This window comes from Panthera tigris, chromosome D3, assembly GCF_018350195.1.
Source record: "Panthera tigris isolate Pti1 chromosome D3, P.tigris_Pti1_mat1.1, whole genome shotgun sequence".
In the NCBI taxonomy this organism is placed as follows: domain Eukaryota; kingdom Metazoa; phylum Chordata; class Mammalia; order Carnivora; family Felidae; genus Panthera; species Panthera tigris.
In genome coordinates this window covers 56,095,816-56,112,170 of record NC_056671.1, presented here as the reverse complement: position 1 = coordinate 56,112,170, position 16,355 = coordinate 56,095,816, and the positions used below count along the sequence as shown (strand labels likewise).

The following is a 16,355-nucleotide window of genomic DNA, read 5'->3' as shown; positions in this document are numbered from 1 at the left end:
ATTTATTTTCCTCATGTTTTGAACATGACTTAACTTAAACAATCAATTTAAGTTGACTTGTTAATAAGAACAGTAAGAATGATGTGGTGCCTAACTTGCAAAGATTGTGTAAGCAGAGGAGAGGCCAGCATTCTTGGTCTTAACTCCTAACTCATGCTTATTTGTCTTTTGAAGATTTTGGTAGATATTACTGCTTCCTCTTTGAGTGTCTTCTTTCTCTAAAACTTTAATTCCTCATCAATGGAATTTAACTTCCTCTTAGTTTTTTAAGCTCTAGAGCCTCTGTTCATGATCTTTAGAAGATAATTTTTTCAGATAGGGAAATCAAAGTATGAAAGTCTCCCCACGCCATACAAAAGTAACAGTAACACAGTTATTAACTACTTAACTTTCAAAAACAAACTCCCCAAAATGTGAAAAACCAAAAAATACACGTGGCTTTTAGATTCCAAGAGCAACGCTCAAACCACGAAGCCTCATACGAGTTGAGTGTTAAAGGTCTCTTTCCTTTGGGAGGGGCCACAAACCCCATGGGAAAATATGACTCAAAAGGACTTGGGCTTGAGGTCACAGTGTACAGAACACAATTGTTCTCCCCATCCTGCATGGCTCACCTGCGTCAGATTGCTCAACAAGGTACACTCTGAAGGTGTCAAATGACTCTTAAAAACCCCACCCAAGGTTCCCTGTCTGGGCGAAATTACAATGAATAGCATCATCAGACACGCAGATAAGCAGTTTAGGACAGAATAACAATGTAATACACTCTTCCACAAGAGAAGCCACACTCAGATGCACACTCAAGTTGGTGTCCATGGTGATGGGTCAGCACAGCGACAGGCTCCCAAAGGGGAAAAGAAGCCACACATTCTTCAATATAGTTATACTCCCCGTGGTCTATGGGGCTAATTGTGAGAGCCGCTGGTAAGCAGTACCAGGAGCCTCTGGTTCCTTTCAAATAAGACAAACAATAGCCTTGCAGGACAGACATTTCTTGTTTCTGGGTACGACTTGATTCCAAAGCCCTCATCCGTCTCCTGCTAATTCAAAACAGCAGCCTCCCAGGCTAAGCCTCATTCCATCAGATTGTTTACCCTTGAGTTCACAAGACGTTCCTTCCACAATGAAAGGACCAAGTGGTTCCTGAACACAGAGAAAGCTCCTGTTCAGCTGCTGTTTCATTTTAGTAGGAGTTAGAAACATCACTGTAGAAGTACTTGCTCTTTGTCTACAGTTTTAAAACCAGTATCTGGAAAAAAGAAAAAAAGTCCTCAGGGTGTCAGGGGTTCACTTTGAAAGTGGGGCTGGAGGAAAGGCAGGATGGTGGACAAGAGTTCTATCATGAGACTTTTTTTGGATAACAGGTTTTTTTTTTTAATTTTTTTTTTAACGCTTATTTATTTTTGAGACAGAGAGAGACAGAGCATGAGTGGGGGAGGGGCAGAGAGAGAGGGAGACACAGAATCTGAAGCAGGCTCCAGGCTCTGAGCTGTCAGCAGAGCCCTCACGAACTCGTGAACTTGTGGGGGAAGCAGAGGGAAAGGGAAGATACCCTCCTAATCGAAGAGGCTAGAGGTCACAGGTGAATTGAGTTGTTTGCAATTCGAGTTGGGGCTCGAACTCACGGACCGTGAGATGAAGTCGGACGCTTAACTGACCAAGCCACCCAGGCGCCCCCAGGTTTTTTTTTTTTTTTTTAATGGAAAAGTGACTTATGGTAGGATTCATGATAAAACACATTGTAACATCTATCAGGATTAGAAATGGTTTTGCAGCATTCCACCATTTACCTTTCGTAACACCTACGAGTATACTCCATCAGAGAACCATTATCTCTAGGTCTTACCAAACGCTTACCAGAATCTGCCCCTGCTACACCTTAGACCAAATGTAAAGTGCAGGTTCCCTCAGAGATGTTGGTGTTTAACAAATATTAAATGCCTTAAACAAAAAAAGATGAAATTCCAACAGTGGCCTTTCTGGAATTATTCACAGAAAGAGAAGCATTTCTCTCCCCCTCAACCCCCAGTAGGTTTTCCATAGTCTTTACTATGCAACAAAAGACTCCCAAACATGAGCCAGTGACCCTGAGAGTCCTACCTAAATACCCACTTTCCCAGCACGGAAACAAAACTTCCACCTATCTCTTTTCATCTACAAAGCAGTGGGGTCAGAAAATGACAAAACAACTCCCAATATTGAATGCTTACGTATCAATTATGCTCCACTCGGACCTGGGGGACGTAAAGATGAATACGAGTCCATCCCGACCGCCAACCAATTTATGTGCTGGGGAGGCCCATGTGTGGGGAATTAAAGGCAAACTGCAATGAGTCACCTGACCTATCCTGGATGGGTGGGGCTGTGGGAGGTGGGGAGAGGTAATGGCTAGGAGGTTAGGAAAGGCTTTCCGGAACAGCCTTTCTCAAATGTTAATCCAGAACACCTGAGAATCTTACTACAGTGCAGATTCCGATTGAGAATGTCTGGGGTGGAGCCCAAGCTTCAGCATTTATAAGATGTTCCAGGTGATGCAACAGCCGCTGGTCCGGGGAGCACACTCTGAGTGGCAAGGACCTCGAGGAATGAACACCTGACATAAGACAAAGGCTGAGCTTGAGTTAACCAAGGAAAGACGCCTTGGGCAGAAAAACATTCAGAGACATTGAAGCTAGAAAGATCATGCTGGATGTGGGGAGCAACATTCAGCACGGTAAGGGAGAGGTTTATGTGAAACATTGTTGAGTGCGAATACAGTCAATAAAAGCTTTACACAAAAATGGGAAAAAAATATTTTTAATAGTTGAACGGAGGTGGTAAGATTGGGAATGGTCCCCCTCACGCCCCTTCCTCATCGTTGTCAAACTCTCGCTCGTGAATTTTGTGTGGCATTTATTAAAACAACCACAGAAGGATACATTCGTTTCTCTTCCACGTGCTGGTGAGGGGAATTCTGTACTGGGGTGTCTTTTGACAAAATGACCACACGGCTTCCTCCAATCTGGGATTATGTGATGGGCTAAGATACACAGTTACTTAGTGACTGATGGCAACGATTATGTAGTGACAAGGTTATGATCACTACAGAAAAAGCTGTGTTTTTGAAGGAATAATATTTTATAGAAGGAGTCAAGTAATTAAAAACATTGAAGCGTGTTTTTATAGTCCATCCATAAAATTTCACCTGGGGAAAAAATGCGAGAGGAATTATATAGAATTTGGACAGAAGAAAAACACCAAGCGTTGTATCTTTCGACTTCACAGAGCAAAGAGTGGCACCCCGGTGAGGAATTCATTGCTTGGTGTCCCAGAGCACCTTGCTGTCACAGGAAAGGGGGAGAACTTTTAAGTTCCTGAGGGTCAGAAGGGAAGGTTGTGATTGCTAAGGATATATGGCCAAAAGCTATACGTCTCTAAGATACGTGCTCTGTGGTTCCATTCCCAGCGCATACATGGAACTCTTAAAATTAACATCACCTTTCTTCCAAATTAGGTGTGTTGTAGGAAACTACATATGTAATATTTACAATGTAGTGTACAATGTAGTGTACAATGTATTACAAATTCTTGTAATTTGTAATTACAAGAATCCTGTGAGACAATGCCGGGCTCTAGTGTCTCAAGTTGACAGATGAGAAAACTTAACTGGAGGGGCATTGATGAAGGATGGTAAGTCACATCTCCAAAGACAACCAGTCAGTCAGCAGCAGAACTAGTTTTAAGCCTCAGGCCGTCCGATGTTCTTGCTGCAGTTCCAGAATTTTTGCTGTGACACAACCCTGTAACTTCTTTTTAAAAAAATGTATTTATTTATCTTGAGAGAGAGAGAGCACAAGCAGGGGAGGGGCAGAGAGAGGGGGAGAGAGGGAGAATTCCAAGCAGGCTCCACGCTGTCAGCGCAGAGCCTGTTGCGGGGCTCACACTCACGAACTGCGAGATCATGACCTGCGCAGAAGTCAGATGCTTAACCGACGGAGCCACCCAGGTGCCTCCAGACCACTGTAACTTCTTAAAAAAAACAAAAACAAAACACAGGTGGGCAGGCAAAGGATGTGAGGATTTCGAACGTGAAAGGAATCAAAATCTATGGAATGTTTTCTCTGAGTTTTTAAAACTCAGAATTTCACAGACCAGTTTGGAGCTTGCCATAGGCTCAAACTGCATGCCCTCTGTTCAGTTTATTTATTTTTTTTATGTTTATTTATTTTTGAGAGAGAGAGAGGCTGAGAGGGAGAATCCCAAGCAGGCTCCTCACTGTCAGCACAGAGAGCGACATGGGGCTCAGGCTCAGGAATTGGGAGATCATGACTTGAACAGAAATCAAGAGTCAGACCCTTAGCCCACTGAGCCACCCAGGTGCCCCGCCCTCTGTTCAGTTTTAAAGGAACCTAAGGACGCAAATATGTAAATGTGTGGTGCTGGCATATAAATATCCACTTACAATATATCAAATGAAGAAACACAGATTTGCTGGTGACTTGAGGGCCAGGAAGTGTGTGCCACTTAATTTATGGGTTATTGATGAGAGACAAACCAGGATGCTATTTATAATAGGCTGTCTGGTAAGTCCTTAGGTCTTTTTTTTTTTTTTTTTTGAATTTTTGAATTTTAAATTTTTAAATTTTTAAAAATTTTCAGTAGGTTCCATGCCCAGTGTGGGGTTTGAACTCATGACCCTGAGATCGAGAATCATATGCTCTACCGACTGAACCAGCCAGGCATCCCATGAGAGTCTTTTTCATACTTATACTTGTCTTATTTTGTTAAATATGTAGATTACAAAACAATATTAGAAATGGTCATTTAGGATTCTCATAAGAGGGGTGCCTGGGTGGCTCATTCGGTTAAGCAGCCGAATTCGGCTCAGGTCATGATCTCGCGGTCCGTGAGTTCGAGCCCCGCATCAGGCTCTGTGTTGACAGCTCAGAACCTGGAGCCTGTTTCAGATTCTGTGTCTCCCTCTCTCTGACCCTCCCCTGTTCATGCTCTGTCTTGCCCTGTCTCAAAAATAAATAAAACATTAAAAAAAAAAAAGATTCTCATAAGAAAACAGAAATATAATAATTGCCTATCAAAGATATTTGATCAAAAGAAACTATTTCTTCTTAGGTGTTAAAAGGGAATTTTGTTAAGGATTATTTCAACACGGTATTAAATCAAAAGGCCACTTTACGTGTGAAAAAGTGAATCCTCTGTTTCAGGGTTTCTCAACCTTTCATGTGCATGTGAATCACCTACAGATCTTGTTAACGTAAGAACTGGTTGCCAAGGTCTGGGGTCAGCCCGAATCCTGCATTTTAAGACACTCCTCTGGAGTACTGAAGCTGCAGGCCCGGGACCTCACACAACTAACAAGGCATCCTTGGAATCCCCTGGGAGTGAACTTCCTTGGAATCACTAGAAATCATCAACTTTTATTCGCAATGTCAGGCTAACAATCTACCTATCAATGTATCTATTGAATTAGAAGGTCTGTAAAAAAATAGAAGGTACCTTTCAATAGCTTACAAAATAAGATGGCCAATTTTTTAGTTCTAGTTTCTACTTATTTCCCCTCATTGTGCAGAATACTGCAGATAATAGCTTGATTTTTTTCTTTAGTAGGTGAAAGCAGTGCAGACATTTTAATATATTACCTTGGACATAGAGTCTCAGATCAGATATTTTACAGACCAGAAAAGCTAGGCATTTTGAAATTTATGATGGGATAAAAGTAGGGTTGCAAATTTGAAGAAAACAAAAAAGAGAGGAGAAACACTAGACAAAATTCCAAACAACCAAAAAAATGGGATGCTCAGTTAAGTTTGAATTTTAGCCAAAAGACTAATTCTTTTAGTATGAGTATACCCCATGTAATACATATATGTAATATATGGGACATACTTACACTAAAAAAAAAAATCATTGCTTATCTAGAATTCCGATTTAATTAGCCATCCTGTATTTCACCTGGCAACCCAAGAGAAACGCCCATTCCCCCCAATTCTAACTTACCCTGAAATGCTGAGAGAACAGGTAGCGTGGAGAACGAACAGACCCCCTGACAGTGCTGTTTCAACACTCTAACTGCACCGAGAACTGCTTTCCGGATTTGCCAGTAACACATACAGCACTTGGTTGTTATGCTGTTGATTTGTGGAAACTCCTTTTAGAAGATTTGTGCCCAGAAGACTCCACTTGAGAAAAAAGTTGTGATAGAAGGCAAGCTGGAAACTAACAAAAAAATCTTCCGTCAATAGTTTCCTTTTGGGGAAGGACCAGGGGGAGCAGAGCAGGAGGGTTTTCCTTCTAGCTCCCACTCTTTTGGAGACTGAAGAAGATCAGTGGGAAAATGGAGACTGGTTTCTTGGTTAGAATCATGAAACGTTCTTTGCAATGGATCAAATTCTGGCAAGCTGGTTGGGTTTTAAAATTATTGAAAGAAGGAAAGAATGCATAAGATGGTTGCAGGGATGCTCCACTTCCTGCTCATCAGTTGTTTGAAAGCAGCCTCTACCAGCTTTTAAAGAAGGGAATCTACTCTTGCACTGCTCGTGGGCACGCAAACTGGTGCAGCCGCTCTGGAAAACAGTGTAGGGGTTCCTCAAAAAATTAAAAATAGAACTACCCTATGACTCAGCAACAGCACTACTAGGAATTTATCCAAAGGATACAGGAGTGCTGATTCATAGGGGCACTTGTACCCCAATGTTGACAGCAGCGCTTTCAACAATAGTCAAATCATGGAAAGAGCCCAAATGTCCATCAATTGATGAATGGATAAAGAAGATGTGGTTTATATACACAATGGAATACCACTCGGCAATGAGAAAGAGTGAAATCTTGCCATTTGCAACAACGTGGATGGAACTGGAGGGTATTATGCTAAGTGAAATAAGTCAGTCAGAGAAAGACAGATATATGTTTTCACTCATATGTGGAAGTTGAGAAACTTAATGGAAGACCATGAGGGAAGGGAAGCAGAAAACATAGTTGCATACAGAGAGGGAGGCAAACCATAAGAGACTCTCGAATACAGAGAACAAACTGAGGGTTGATGGGGCGGAGGCAGGGGTGAGACGGGGAAAATGGGCGATGGGCATTGAGGAGGGCACTTGTTGGGATGAGCACTGGGTGTTGTATGTAAGTGGGAATCTACTCCTGAAGCCAAGAGCACACTGTATACACTGTATGTTAGCTAACTTGACAGTAAATTATGTTTGAAAAAATAAAGAGGGTAATCGAGTCCTCTGGTTTCACTTTCATGCATGGCATCCCATAACAAGTTTGGCACGCTTTAGCAAAACTGAAAGAAGTCACCTCATTTTCCACCTGCTTTTTCTGGCTTATTTTACCTTCTCTGACTAACTCCAAATACCAAGAGTTGTTCTTGCCACATTGTTTGTAATTAATTCTAAGTTAAAACCAAGGTTTACCTGTTAGCAAAATGCTCGGTGTTCTGCCCCTGTTCAAGCAATTGAAACTTACGAATTTCTTACTCTGGAAAAATACAGTAAATCTTCATTTTAGAACTACTTTTTTTTAATTCAAGTTTTTATTTTAATTCCAGTTAGTTGACATACAGAGTTATATTAGTTCCAGGTATATAATATAGGGATTCAACACTTTCATACATCACCCTGTGCGTATCACAACAAGTGCATTCCTTAACCCCCATCAACTGTGTAGCCCATTCCCCTACCCACTTCCCCTCTGGTAACCGTCAGATTGTTCCCTATAGTTAGGAGTCCGCTGGGGGCTGCCTGGGTGGCTCAGTCAATTAAACGTCTGACTCTTGGTTTCAGCTCAGGTCATGATCTCCCGGTTCCTGAGTTTGAGCCCCTCACTGGGTTCCACACTGACAGTGTGGGATTCTCTCTCTCCCTCTCTCTCTGCCCCTCCCCCTCTCACTCACTCTGTCTCTCTTGAAATGAATACACTTTAAAGAAAGTTTTAAGAAAGAGTCTGCTCGGTCGCCTGGGTAGCTCAGTAGGTTGAGCGTCTCCTGGTCGCGGCTCTGGTCATGATCTCGTTGTTTGCAAGTACAAGCCCTACAGAACCCTCTTGGGATTCTCTTTCCCTCTCCCCCTGCCCTCTGCCCCTCCTCTGCTCATGCTTGCTCTCTCTCTCTGTGTCTCAAAACAAATAACTAAACTTGAAAATAAAGAGTCTGTTTCTTGCTTCGTGTCTCTCATTTTTTTCCCTTTGCTTGCTTGTTTCTTAAATTCCACATATGAGTGAAATCCTATGGTATTTGTCTTTCTCTCACTGACGTATTTCACTTAGCATTATACTCTCTAGCTCCATCCATGTCATTGCAAATGGCAAGATTTCATTCTTTTTCATGGCTGAATAGTATTGTAGTGTGTGTGTGTGTGTGTGTGTGTGTACCACATCTTCTTTATCCATCACCCAATGGACACTTGGGCTGCTTCCGTATCTTGCTATTGTAAATAATGGTGCTGTAAACATTGGGGTGCGCATATCCCTTTGATTTAGTATTCTTATATCCTCTGGGTAAATACCCAGCAGTGTGCTGCATCATAAGGTAGCTGTATTTTTAACTTTTTGAGAACCCTCCATAGTGTTTAATTTTGGAACTCTCCTGGGGAGAGCTACATGTGATATATATATGGCACAAGTTATATTAAAGAAAATCTTGTTAGCAAAATATGAAATCTACATTATGATAAGGGAGGAAAGTTGCTTTTTAACTTGAACTGGTTACACGATCTGTCCTCAGTTGTCCCCCTTCATCTTTCCCCCACAAATACTCCATCATGAGCAAGAGTAAGTTAAGTCCCCTCAGGAGTTAGATATCTATATGCCATTACTGCCAATAGTCCTAGGATGGGGTTAAATGCCCTTATAATTTGTTTTGTTTTGTTTTTAGAAATTATTTAGCTGATCTCAGGTTCCTCAAACTTTACATTATCTGCAATGCATTGTTTGATGTAGTGAAAAAAAGAAGCCCAAACTATCATTTTTTGGTTTCTGAATTGCAGGTGTACTGATTCTGGAAGGGAGGAAGAGGACGAGTTATATATAACCCTTGAAGTTGCTCTATTAATCTAAGTGAAACTCATTTACAAACAGTCGGTGGCATTAACGAAAGAGGAAGTTCTCTTAACTGAAGGACATTTCATGAGGCAACGCTTAAAGTAAAAAATTAAGACAAGGTCTCATTAATGTTGTTAGTGCTCTTTCAAAGGTTCTTTCTAGAATCTTAATAGTAATCTCTCTATCCTTGGGAAGAAGGCAAATAATTTTCATCTCTGGATCATGATCTGATCTGTTTCTGAATTTGGAAGTTTCAAACTAAATTGTCTATGGCATAATGTCAGCTTCTAGGGATGTAAGTGACTGTAAATCTGCTCATTATTATTATTAAAAAAAGTTCTTTTAATGTTTATTTTTGAGAGAGAGAGGCAGAGCACGAGTGGGGGAGAGGCAGAGAGAGAGAGGGAGACACAGGATCCGAAGTGGGCTCCAGGCTCTGAGCTGTCAGCACAGAGCCCCATGCAGGACTCAAACTTAGGAACCTTGAGATCATGACCTGAGCCGAAGTCGGATGTTTAACCGACTGAGCCACCCAGACACTCTAAAACTGCTTACTATTTAATGATCCTTGCCTTTGTTAGTAGAGAGCAATTTATTTTAAATGTATACTTTAGAGGAGTAGTGCGATTTTCAAAACTGGCAAGTTTCCACATCATGTTTTAAGTGTGTAAAATGACAGTCAATGAAAAATTTCAAATCTGAATACATCTTCAAATTATGTCTTCATATGTTCAATGAAATAAGCAAAAGATGCCCTCACAGGTTTGAGAAAAAGAAGTTCCTACTGCTAAAGAGTTAAGGCAAGTGTCACCCTGGGCTCACTGTCAAGGGTGTGTTTTCCCATCTCCTGGAGCATTGGAAACACTGACATTGGCTCAACGTAAGTCAGCACTGCCCTGTTTGGGCCTGTTAAGGTTCAGAAGTTTTATAGTTCGCCATTCACAAAAATTCACATATGCTTTAGAAAAGTACTGCTGTTTTGCAAAGTACATGCACACAAAAGGGAAACAGGAAACGAAACTATTTTTAGTGAGTTACCTATGTTTGGAAACAACTTTTTTTGCCTTCTCTAACAGGGAAAAAAAAAATGAAAAAAGACTAAGTGAGCAAATTCTCATTCAGAACCGAAGTATGTTGAATGAGAGTAAATCAAGGGCGTGCCAATTTGTACCTAAATACTTAGTAAATATTTTAGGCTTGGTGGCCCGAATGGTCTTTGGTGAAACTACCGTGTTTCAGTAGCACGAAAATAGCCATAGACAAAATATAAGTGAATAAGTATGGCTGTAGCCCAGTAAAACTATTTTGAACACTGAAATTTGGATTTTGTATAATTTTCAAGAGTCCCAACATATTTTTATTTTCTTTTTTTTTTTTTTTTTTTTTTTTGATATGTTTTCAACCATTAAGCAAGCCACAGAAACCAATTTTAGTTCACAGGACATACAACCACAGACAGTGGGTCATAGTTTTGCTGATCTCCAAAACACACGGAGCCATGGCTTTCAAACTCAACACAAGCCTAGTGCCATTACGTGGAGCTTGTCAGGAGTCACTTGTGAAGGGTGTAGATTATTAGGTTTGTTGGAAGCAACTTTAGCAATAATCATCTTCTGTAACTCTGGGGTAACAGATTGAATGCTTCTCTTCAAATTTATGGTTTCAAATTTGGTGCAAAAAAAAAAATCGTGCAGTTAGTAGATTTGAAACACTATAGCCAGATCTTCCTGATCAAGGAGAATAAATTCACTGTAAGCATCTAAGATGGTTGCAGGTAAATATGTAAGATAGTTGGATTTTATTCTTTGTGGTCTCCAGAGGGTGCAGACAATGCTCTGTGGATGTAATGTGCTGCGAGGGAGACATTGACATGTAAATTGAAGGACTATTTAGTAAGAAGCTATACAGGAAGTTTAAGTTTTTGTTGGACGGCATGATTATTATTAACCTGTAAGGGCCCTTCAAACAAGAGAGTTTATGTTTCTATGATTTGGGCAAAGATTCTAAAACTTCCTATTTTGGTTATCTGGATAAGAAGCAAACAATAGCTCAGATTTTGGGGGTTGGTCTAGTCCAAAGGTTGATTACTTCAGAATAAAGTTGGTGAGATCATCATGTGTGTTAGAACTGAACTTGTCTAGCCAAAACCTCCAAGCAAGATTATATTCCACTCTATTCAAGAAACAGCTACATGATAGAGTCGGTACCCCTGGTTTCTCATCACTTTAGAGTATCATTTGATATTGGGATTTGTGCTCTTTGGTGCATGGGAATCCTCTCTACCAGAGTTATGTTTATGCCCTGATATACTAAGGAGACCAAAGGGCTGTATAAAAAAAACCAAACAAACAAAAAACCTGAATGATTCTGATCTATCCCAAAAACTTCAGTTTCTAAAATTGAGGTGATACCCCTTCTTTCTACGTCACCGCTTCTGGCTTACTTGTAATTATTACAGAACTAGGTCTACACCATCCTCTGATGAACAGTTTCTCGTTAATCTGGATTAGACCCATTCTTCTAGACTACGTTTCAGCCTTTCAATATCTTACAACTCCCAGGAAAGGGGCTGGAATTTCAGAAATGTATCCCCAGTGCCTTTTCTTAGCTACACAGAAATGAAATGAGAATGGGCTCATTTCCATCACTTTGGCCTTTGGAAATTCTTATTAACACTTATTTCTGGTGTTATGTGTCAAAGAATATATCCAACTTCTCATTTTAAAATATGCTGGCTATTTAAATATATTTGTGCTATTTTTAAAAAAAAATTTAATGTTTATTCACTTTTGAAGGAGAGAAAGAGACAGAGTGTGAGTGGGGGAGGGGCAGAGAGAATCTGAAGCAGGCTCCAAGCTCTGAGCTGTCAGCATAGAGCCTGATGCGAGGCTCAAACTCTTGAGCCATGAGATCATGACTTGAGCTGAAGTTGGTCACTTAACCGACTGAGCCATCCAGGTGCCCCACTTGTGCTAGTTTTAATCAAGGCCGATGACAATAAAAGCTGGTTAACTATTAACTTGCAATGCTCTGAAAGAACTCTCCTAGCTTGATGAATTCCTTTAGGCATCCAGATAGTTGGATGTGATTTTTCCATCATAATGGGCAGAGAGCAAACTTTTGTGAAGTGAATCTTCACATGAGAGTGTAGTTAAGTATTCTAACAGTTACTAGTTATGCTCAGAAGTCTAGGTTTTTTTTATATAAAACTGTAAATGAACAAATGAGCTACCATTTCATAGCACTTAAGAATTGTGACGGACCTTTAGCTCCCACATATCCAAAATGTCCGTCTCGGAAAATAACAACTGAACGTACTCAGGATGCTCTGCTTTCAAATGTTCTCCCCACCTTTTGATAATGTTCAGCATACACAAATAGCATTCACAACACGAAAAGTATTATGCTCTGTGCTATGGGAGCTGCAAATAGAAAGGCTCCTGGGAGAGAATACCAAGCAGGGTACATAGGGGCTAGCAGAAATTCCAACAAAGTTCTGTAGCTGATAATATTGAATGCTTGCTGTGTGCCAGGCACTGTTGTTCCCCCTTAAAGAAACAGAATGGGGAAGGAAGCAGGTAGACTCAGTCATGGTGATATAAAAGGTAATGAAGAGAGGAGTGGTATAAAAATTGAAGTTAAGAGTAATAAAAATAAGAAAAATAAGTTTATTGACAAACTACAGGAGCCTTAAATACAGAGAACAAACTGAGGGTTGCTGGAGGGGTTTTGTGGGGGGCGGGGGGGGGGGGGTGGGAAAGGCCAAATGGGCAAAAGGGGCATTAAGGAGGCCACTTTTTGGGATCAGCACTGGGTGTTATATGTGAGTGATGAGTCACTAAATTCTATTCCTGAAATCATTATTACAGTCTATGTTAACTAACTTGGAGCTAAGTGTAAAAATAATGATAATTTAAAAAAGAAAAATAAGTATACTTAATAACCTATGTACATTAAAAACTTTTTTTAAATGTTTATTTATTTTTGGAAGAGACGGGCAAAGTGCGAGCTAGGGAGGAACAGAGAGACGGAGACACAGAATCTGAAGCAGGCTCCAGGCTCTGAGCTGTCGAGCATGACCTGAGCCCAGGTGAGACACTAAACTGAGCCACCCAGGCGCCCCCTAACCTGTGTACGTTTTGAAACAAGTTATCTTATAAGGGTCGTGTCTTAGGGATTTTTTTTTAAAGCAAGAAATCATTAATAGCAAACATATTCATGCAAAATGTTAGGTATAACCATTTCTATTTAAATAGACCCTTTAATCCACCACTGAGCGTGTGATCAAACAGTATTTGAGTTTTCTATACTCAAAACTTATGCACTGCTAATTCATCCTCTCTACTTCACATATTTGAAATAACCCAAACCAGTTCACATTCTCCAGGTTTGTTTTTTTTTTTATATGCATATGTCTTCCACCAAGGAAATTACAAGATGTCTAGTTGGTTTTGTGTTTCCTCCTCTAACAGGAGAGCGCATTATAATGAAGCAAGTGGAACAGGGTGCTGGAAAAGGAACCAGCGTCTACGAGCAAACATATCCTGATCAGATATTCAAACACGCTTTCAAAGGAGTGGAATAGTGCGCGTCAAAAAGCTACTGGATGTAATTACTTCCTATTCCCCGGGGGCTCCGCCTTAGAATGAAGTCTGCTGACTCACCAGGCTGCTCCCAGTTAGTTTCTGCTGGGTTTCCCCACTGCCTGTGCACGTGAGTCATCACGGGGAATGAAAGTTTCTACCGGCTCCTTAACAACCATGCAGAAACCAGACACTGACAGTGAACTTCGATCTTTCCAATAGGAACCGGACCTAAGGCAAGAGGGGGTGAAAGATGATGTGGCAGGTGTCACCGCCAGCCAAGCCGCCCGGTGACAGTCCCCGCCCTAGGGCGTCTGTGGGCGGCACTCCAGTTCCAGCTTCTCCCCCGCCCCCACCCCAAGTAGTTAAACTGGCATCTTGTCTTGCAAGCCTTGCAGCTGCTGGCCACTGAACTCCTTTGCGTCAGTGTTGCTCAGACTTTGCTCCACAATGGGATTACCTGGCGATTAAAGATGAATAAAACAAATAACAAACCCGATGCTTGGCTCTCATCTCCAAACAGGCTGATTTAAATGGGTTGGGATGAGATATGGACATCAGGATTTTCCAAAGCTTCCCAGGTAATTCTAACAGACAGCAAAGTTTGGGAACCTTTGCATGGAGAAGGTCACTCTTCCCATGCAAGTGAAACTTACCAGTTAAGCATCACTAATGACCACCTGGTGGCCTCCCAAACCATCCTGGAGATCTAGTGACACACAGCCCCTGATAATTTAATTAGTTTGGCAGCCACAAAGAACGCTAGCAAAGCAAGGGGGCATTTTCAGAAGAGATACTGGCTAGTCAAGGACCATCTTCCCTCTTAGCTTACCAAAAACTTGGCTACATTTAGTGCTCAAGAGAAGCGTCTCAAATGTTGCTATTCTTTTTTGTTACCTTTTGATCTCTGCTCTGTTTCATCCCACAGAGTCTTGCTCCGCAAAGCTGTAAGCCTCGGGTCCTCTCAGATTAGAAGCAGGTGCTGCGTCAAAGCACAATCAAGACGGTACTGCACGCTTCACTTGGGCTGGGACCGAACCGCCGCCTCTCAGCGCGGCCCCAGGGTAGATACTATGCTAATCGAGAAAGTTCTTCCGTCTCCTCGCTGGCGGGCGGGTGCAGGTTTGAACACTTAACCCTTGATTTTACGTGACTGCATTATAGTGCGTTTAGTGACTTCCTCTTGCTTAGCGGGTCTGGACCACGTTCCATGTTTTTGGAAGAGAGGACGTGAGCAAGTGCTGGCGAAAACCCGCAGGGAGGGGACAGCAGTGTCGGCTGGTGCCAAAGTGAAGGGATGGCTAATGTTCGGAATATTAATTACTCCACGCGCTACTGACCCAGCGAAGACTAGCAGAAGGGGACTGGGGGTTAAGACAAAGGCTCCTCCTGATCAAATGGCTGCAGCGCCCCTTCCTCCGAGGTTATAGCTCTGCCTTCTGCGCCAGGCGGCACTTGGCAAGGCACTGGCAAAGTGACTCAAGGGGTGGCCAGATCCACTATCTGAAAGTCTGCATTACCGAACGCTCCAGACTCAGAGGGGAAGGTCTTTCTGTGCCCACCCCTCCTTCCTGCCCTTTGTGGGATTTCTGGGCTTCCGCGCAACCCTTCTAAGGGTGGACTGAAGAATTTCCTACGGAAGCAGAGTGAGGAGTCGCCGAGTAGCCCTCGCCCTGCGCCCAGGGTGATCTCTGCAGAAGAACCCGTTGGGGTCAGAATAACAACCCGTTCTCATTTCCCCAGACCTGGCTCCCAGGTCCCGGGCGCCAGGAGCACCAGCGGGAGCCGGAGTTGGAATGGGGAGCTGTGGGGTTCGCTTCCGCCGGAGGGCACGCACCCGCGGCGGCGGCAGGGCCGGGGGTCTAGCGTTTGATCCCCAGCAGGCCGGCGCCAGCGCGCTGCACTTCCTGGTCTGCCCGAAGTGCGCTGCCCCTGCCAGCTCCCTCGGTTCTCGGTCCCTGCGCCCCAACTCTGGCGCCTCCAGGTCTGCGCGCTGCGGGAGCGCACCCCCAAACCCCCCTCGGCACCAGCGCCAAGTGTCCGCGTCCTGGACAGTCCCGGCCCTCACCCCAGAGCTAGTCCACTTTGCTTCTGCCAGCGTGGCAGCCCGACTCCCTCCCCTCTTCCCGGGTGCGCAGCGCTGGGGCTACGAAGAAGGGGTGCCGCTCGCTGGCGGGTGCACATCCCCGGGCCGCGGGGCCGACCCCTGCACAACTTCTTGCAGGGCACCAGGGACCCCGGGGTCCCGCTGGCTCCGCGACCCGCAGACTGCAGCCCCCCGGCGGCGGGAGGAGGCGCGGCCAGCGCTTGGCCTGGGAGGGACTGCGCCCGGGCAGGAGGTGTCGGGGTGCGCCAGGGCGGTACCGCTTTAAATGCACTTGACTCACCTGCTCCGGCGCTGTCGCCTCCTTCCTCTACTGACAGCTGGGGGCTTTGTTTTCTCCACCCACCAGGCTGGGTGCGCTCCGCCCCCACTGCCGCACGTGACTCGCCTTCTGCCACCGCCGCCGCTCGGCTCGTCCACCCTGGAGAGCTGGCCGCGCCACCCTTTTCCAGGGGTGCGGAGTGAGAGTAGAGACCCCAGCCGAGCACAGGTCGCGGCAGGTCCGATGTGACCTGTCGGCGGGCTGGTTGGAAGGTTGCGCTCAGGTTGGGGCCCTTGGAAGCCAGAGCGGGTCACTTAGGATAAAGTGCCAGCCAAAAGAGCAGGACTGTTGGGCCCCACCAAGAAAG

The 16,355-nt window shown here is 43.6% G+C and overlaps 1 protein-coding gene across 4 annotated transcripts in view; it reads right to left on the bottom strand.

Moving 5' to 3' along the window:
* MAPRE2 (microtubule associated protein RP/EB family member 2) overlaps positions 1–16,051 on the bottom strand; it is a 158,830-nt gene extending 142,779 nt beyond the window's left edge. The window contains exons 1-2 of one of the 4 annotated variants that reach the window (XM_015541370.2): positions 14,520–14,602; positions 13,704–13,853 (exon numbers count right to left, since the gene is read on the bottom strand). Coding sequence is in view for 1 of the 4 variants with exons in the window: in XM_007090747.3 (XP_007090809.1) it covers positions 14,520–14,543 (24 nt within the window). In the remaining 3 variants the exon portion in view is untranslated. Of the gene's footprint in view, positions 1–5,994; positions 6,558–13,703; positions 13,854–14,519; positions 14,640–16,009 lie in introns of those variants that run through there. The other 3 variants (XM_042962346.1, XM_007090747.3, XM_042962345.1) reach the window with 3 other exon arrangements.
* Positions 16,052–16,355: the final 304 nt, after the last annotated feature.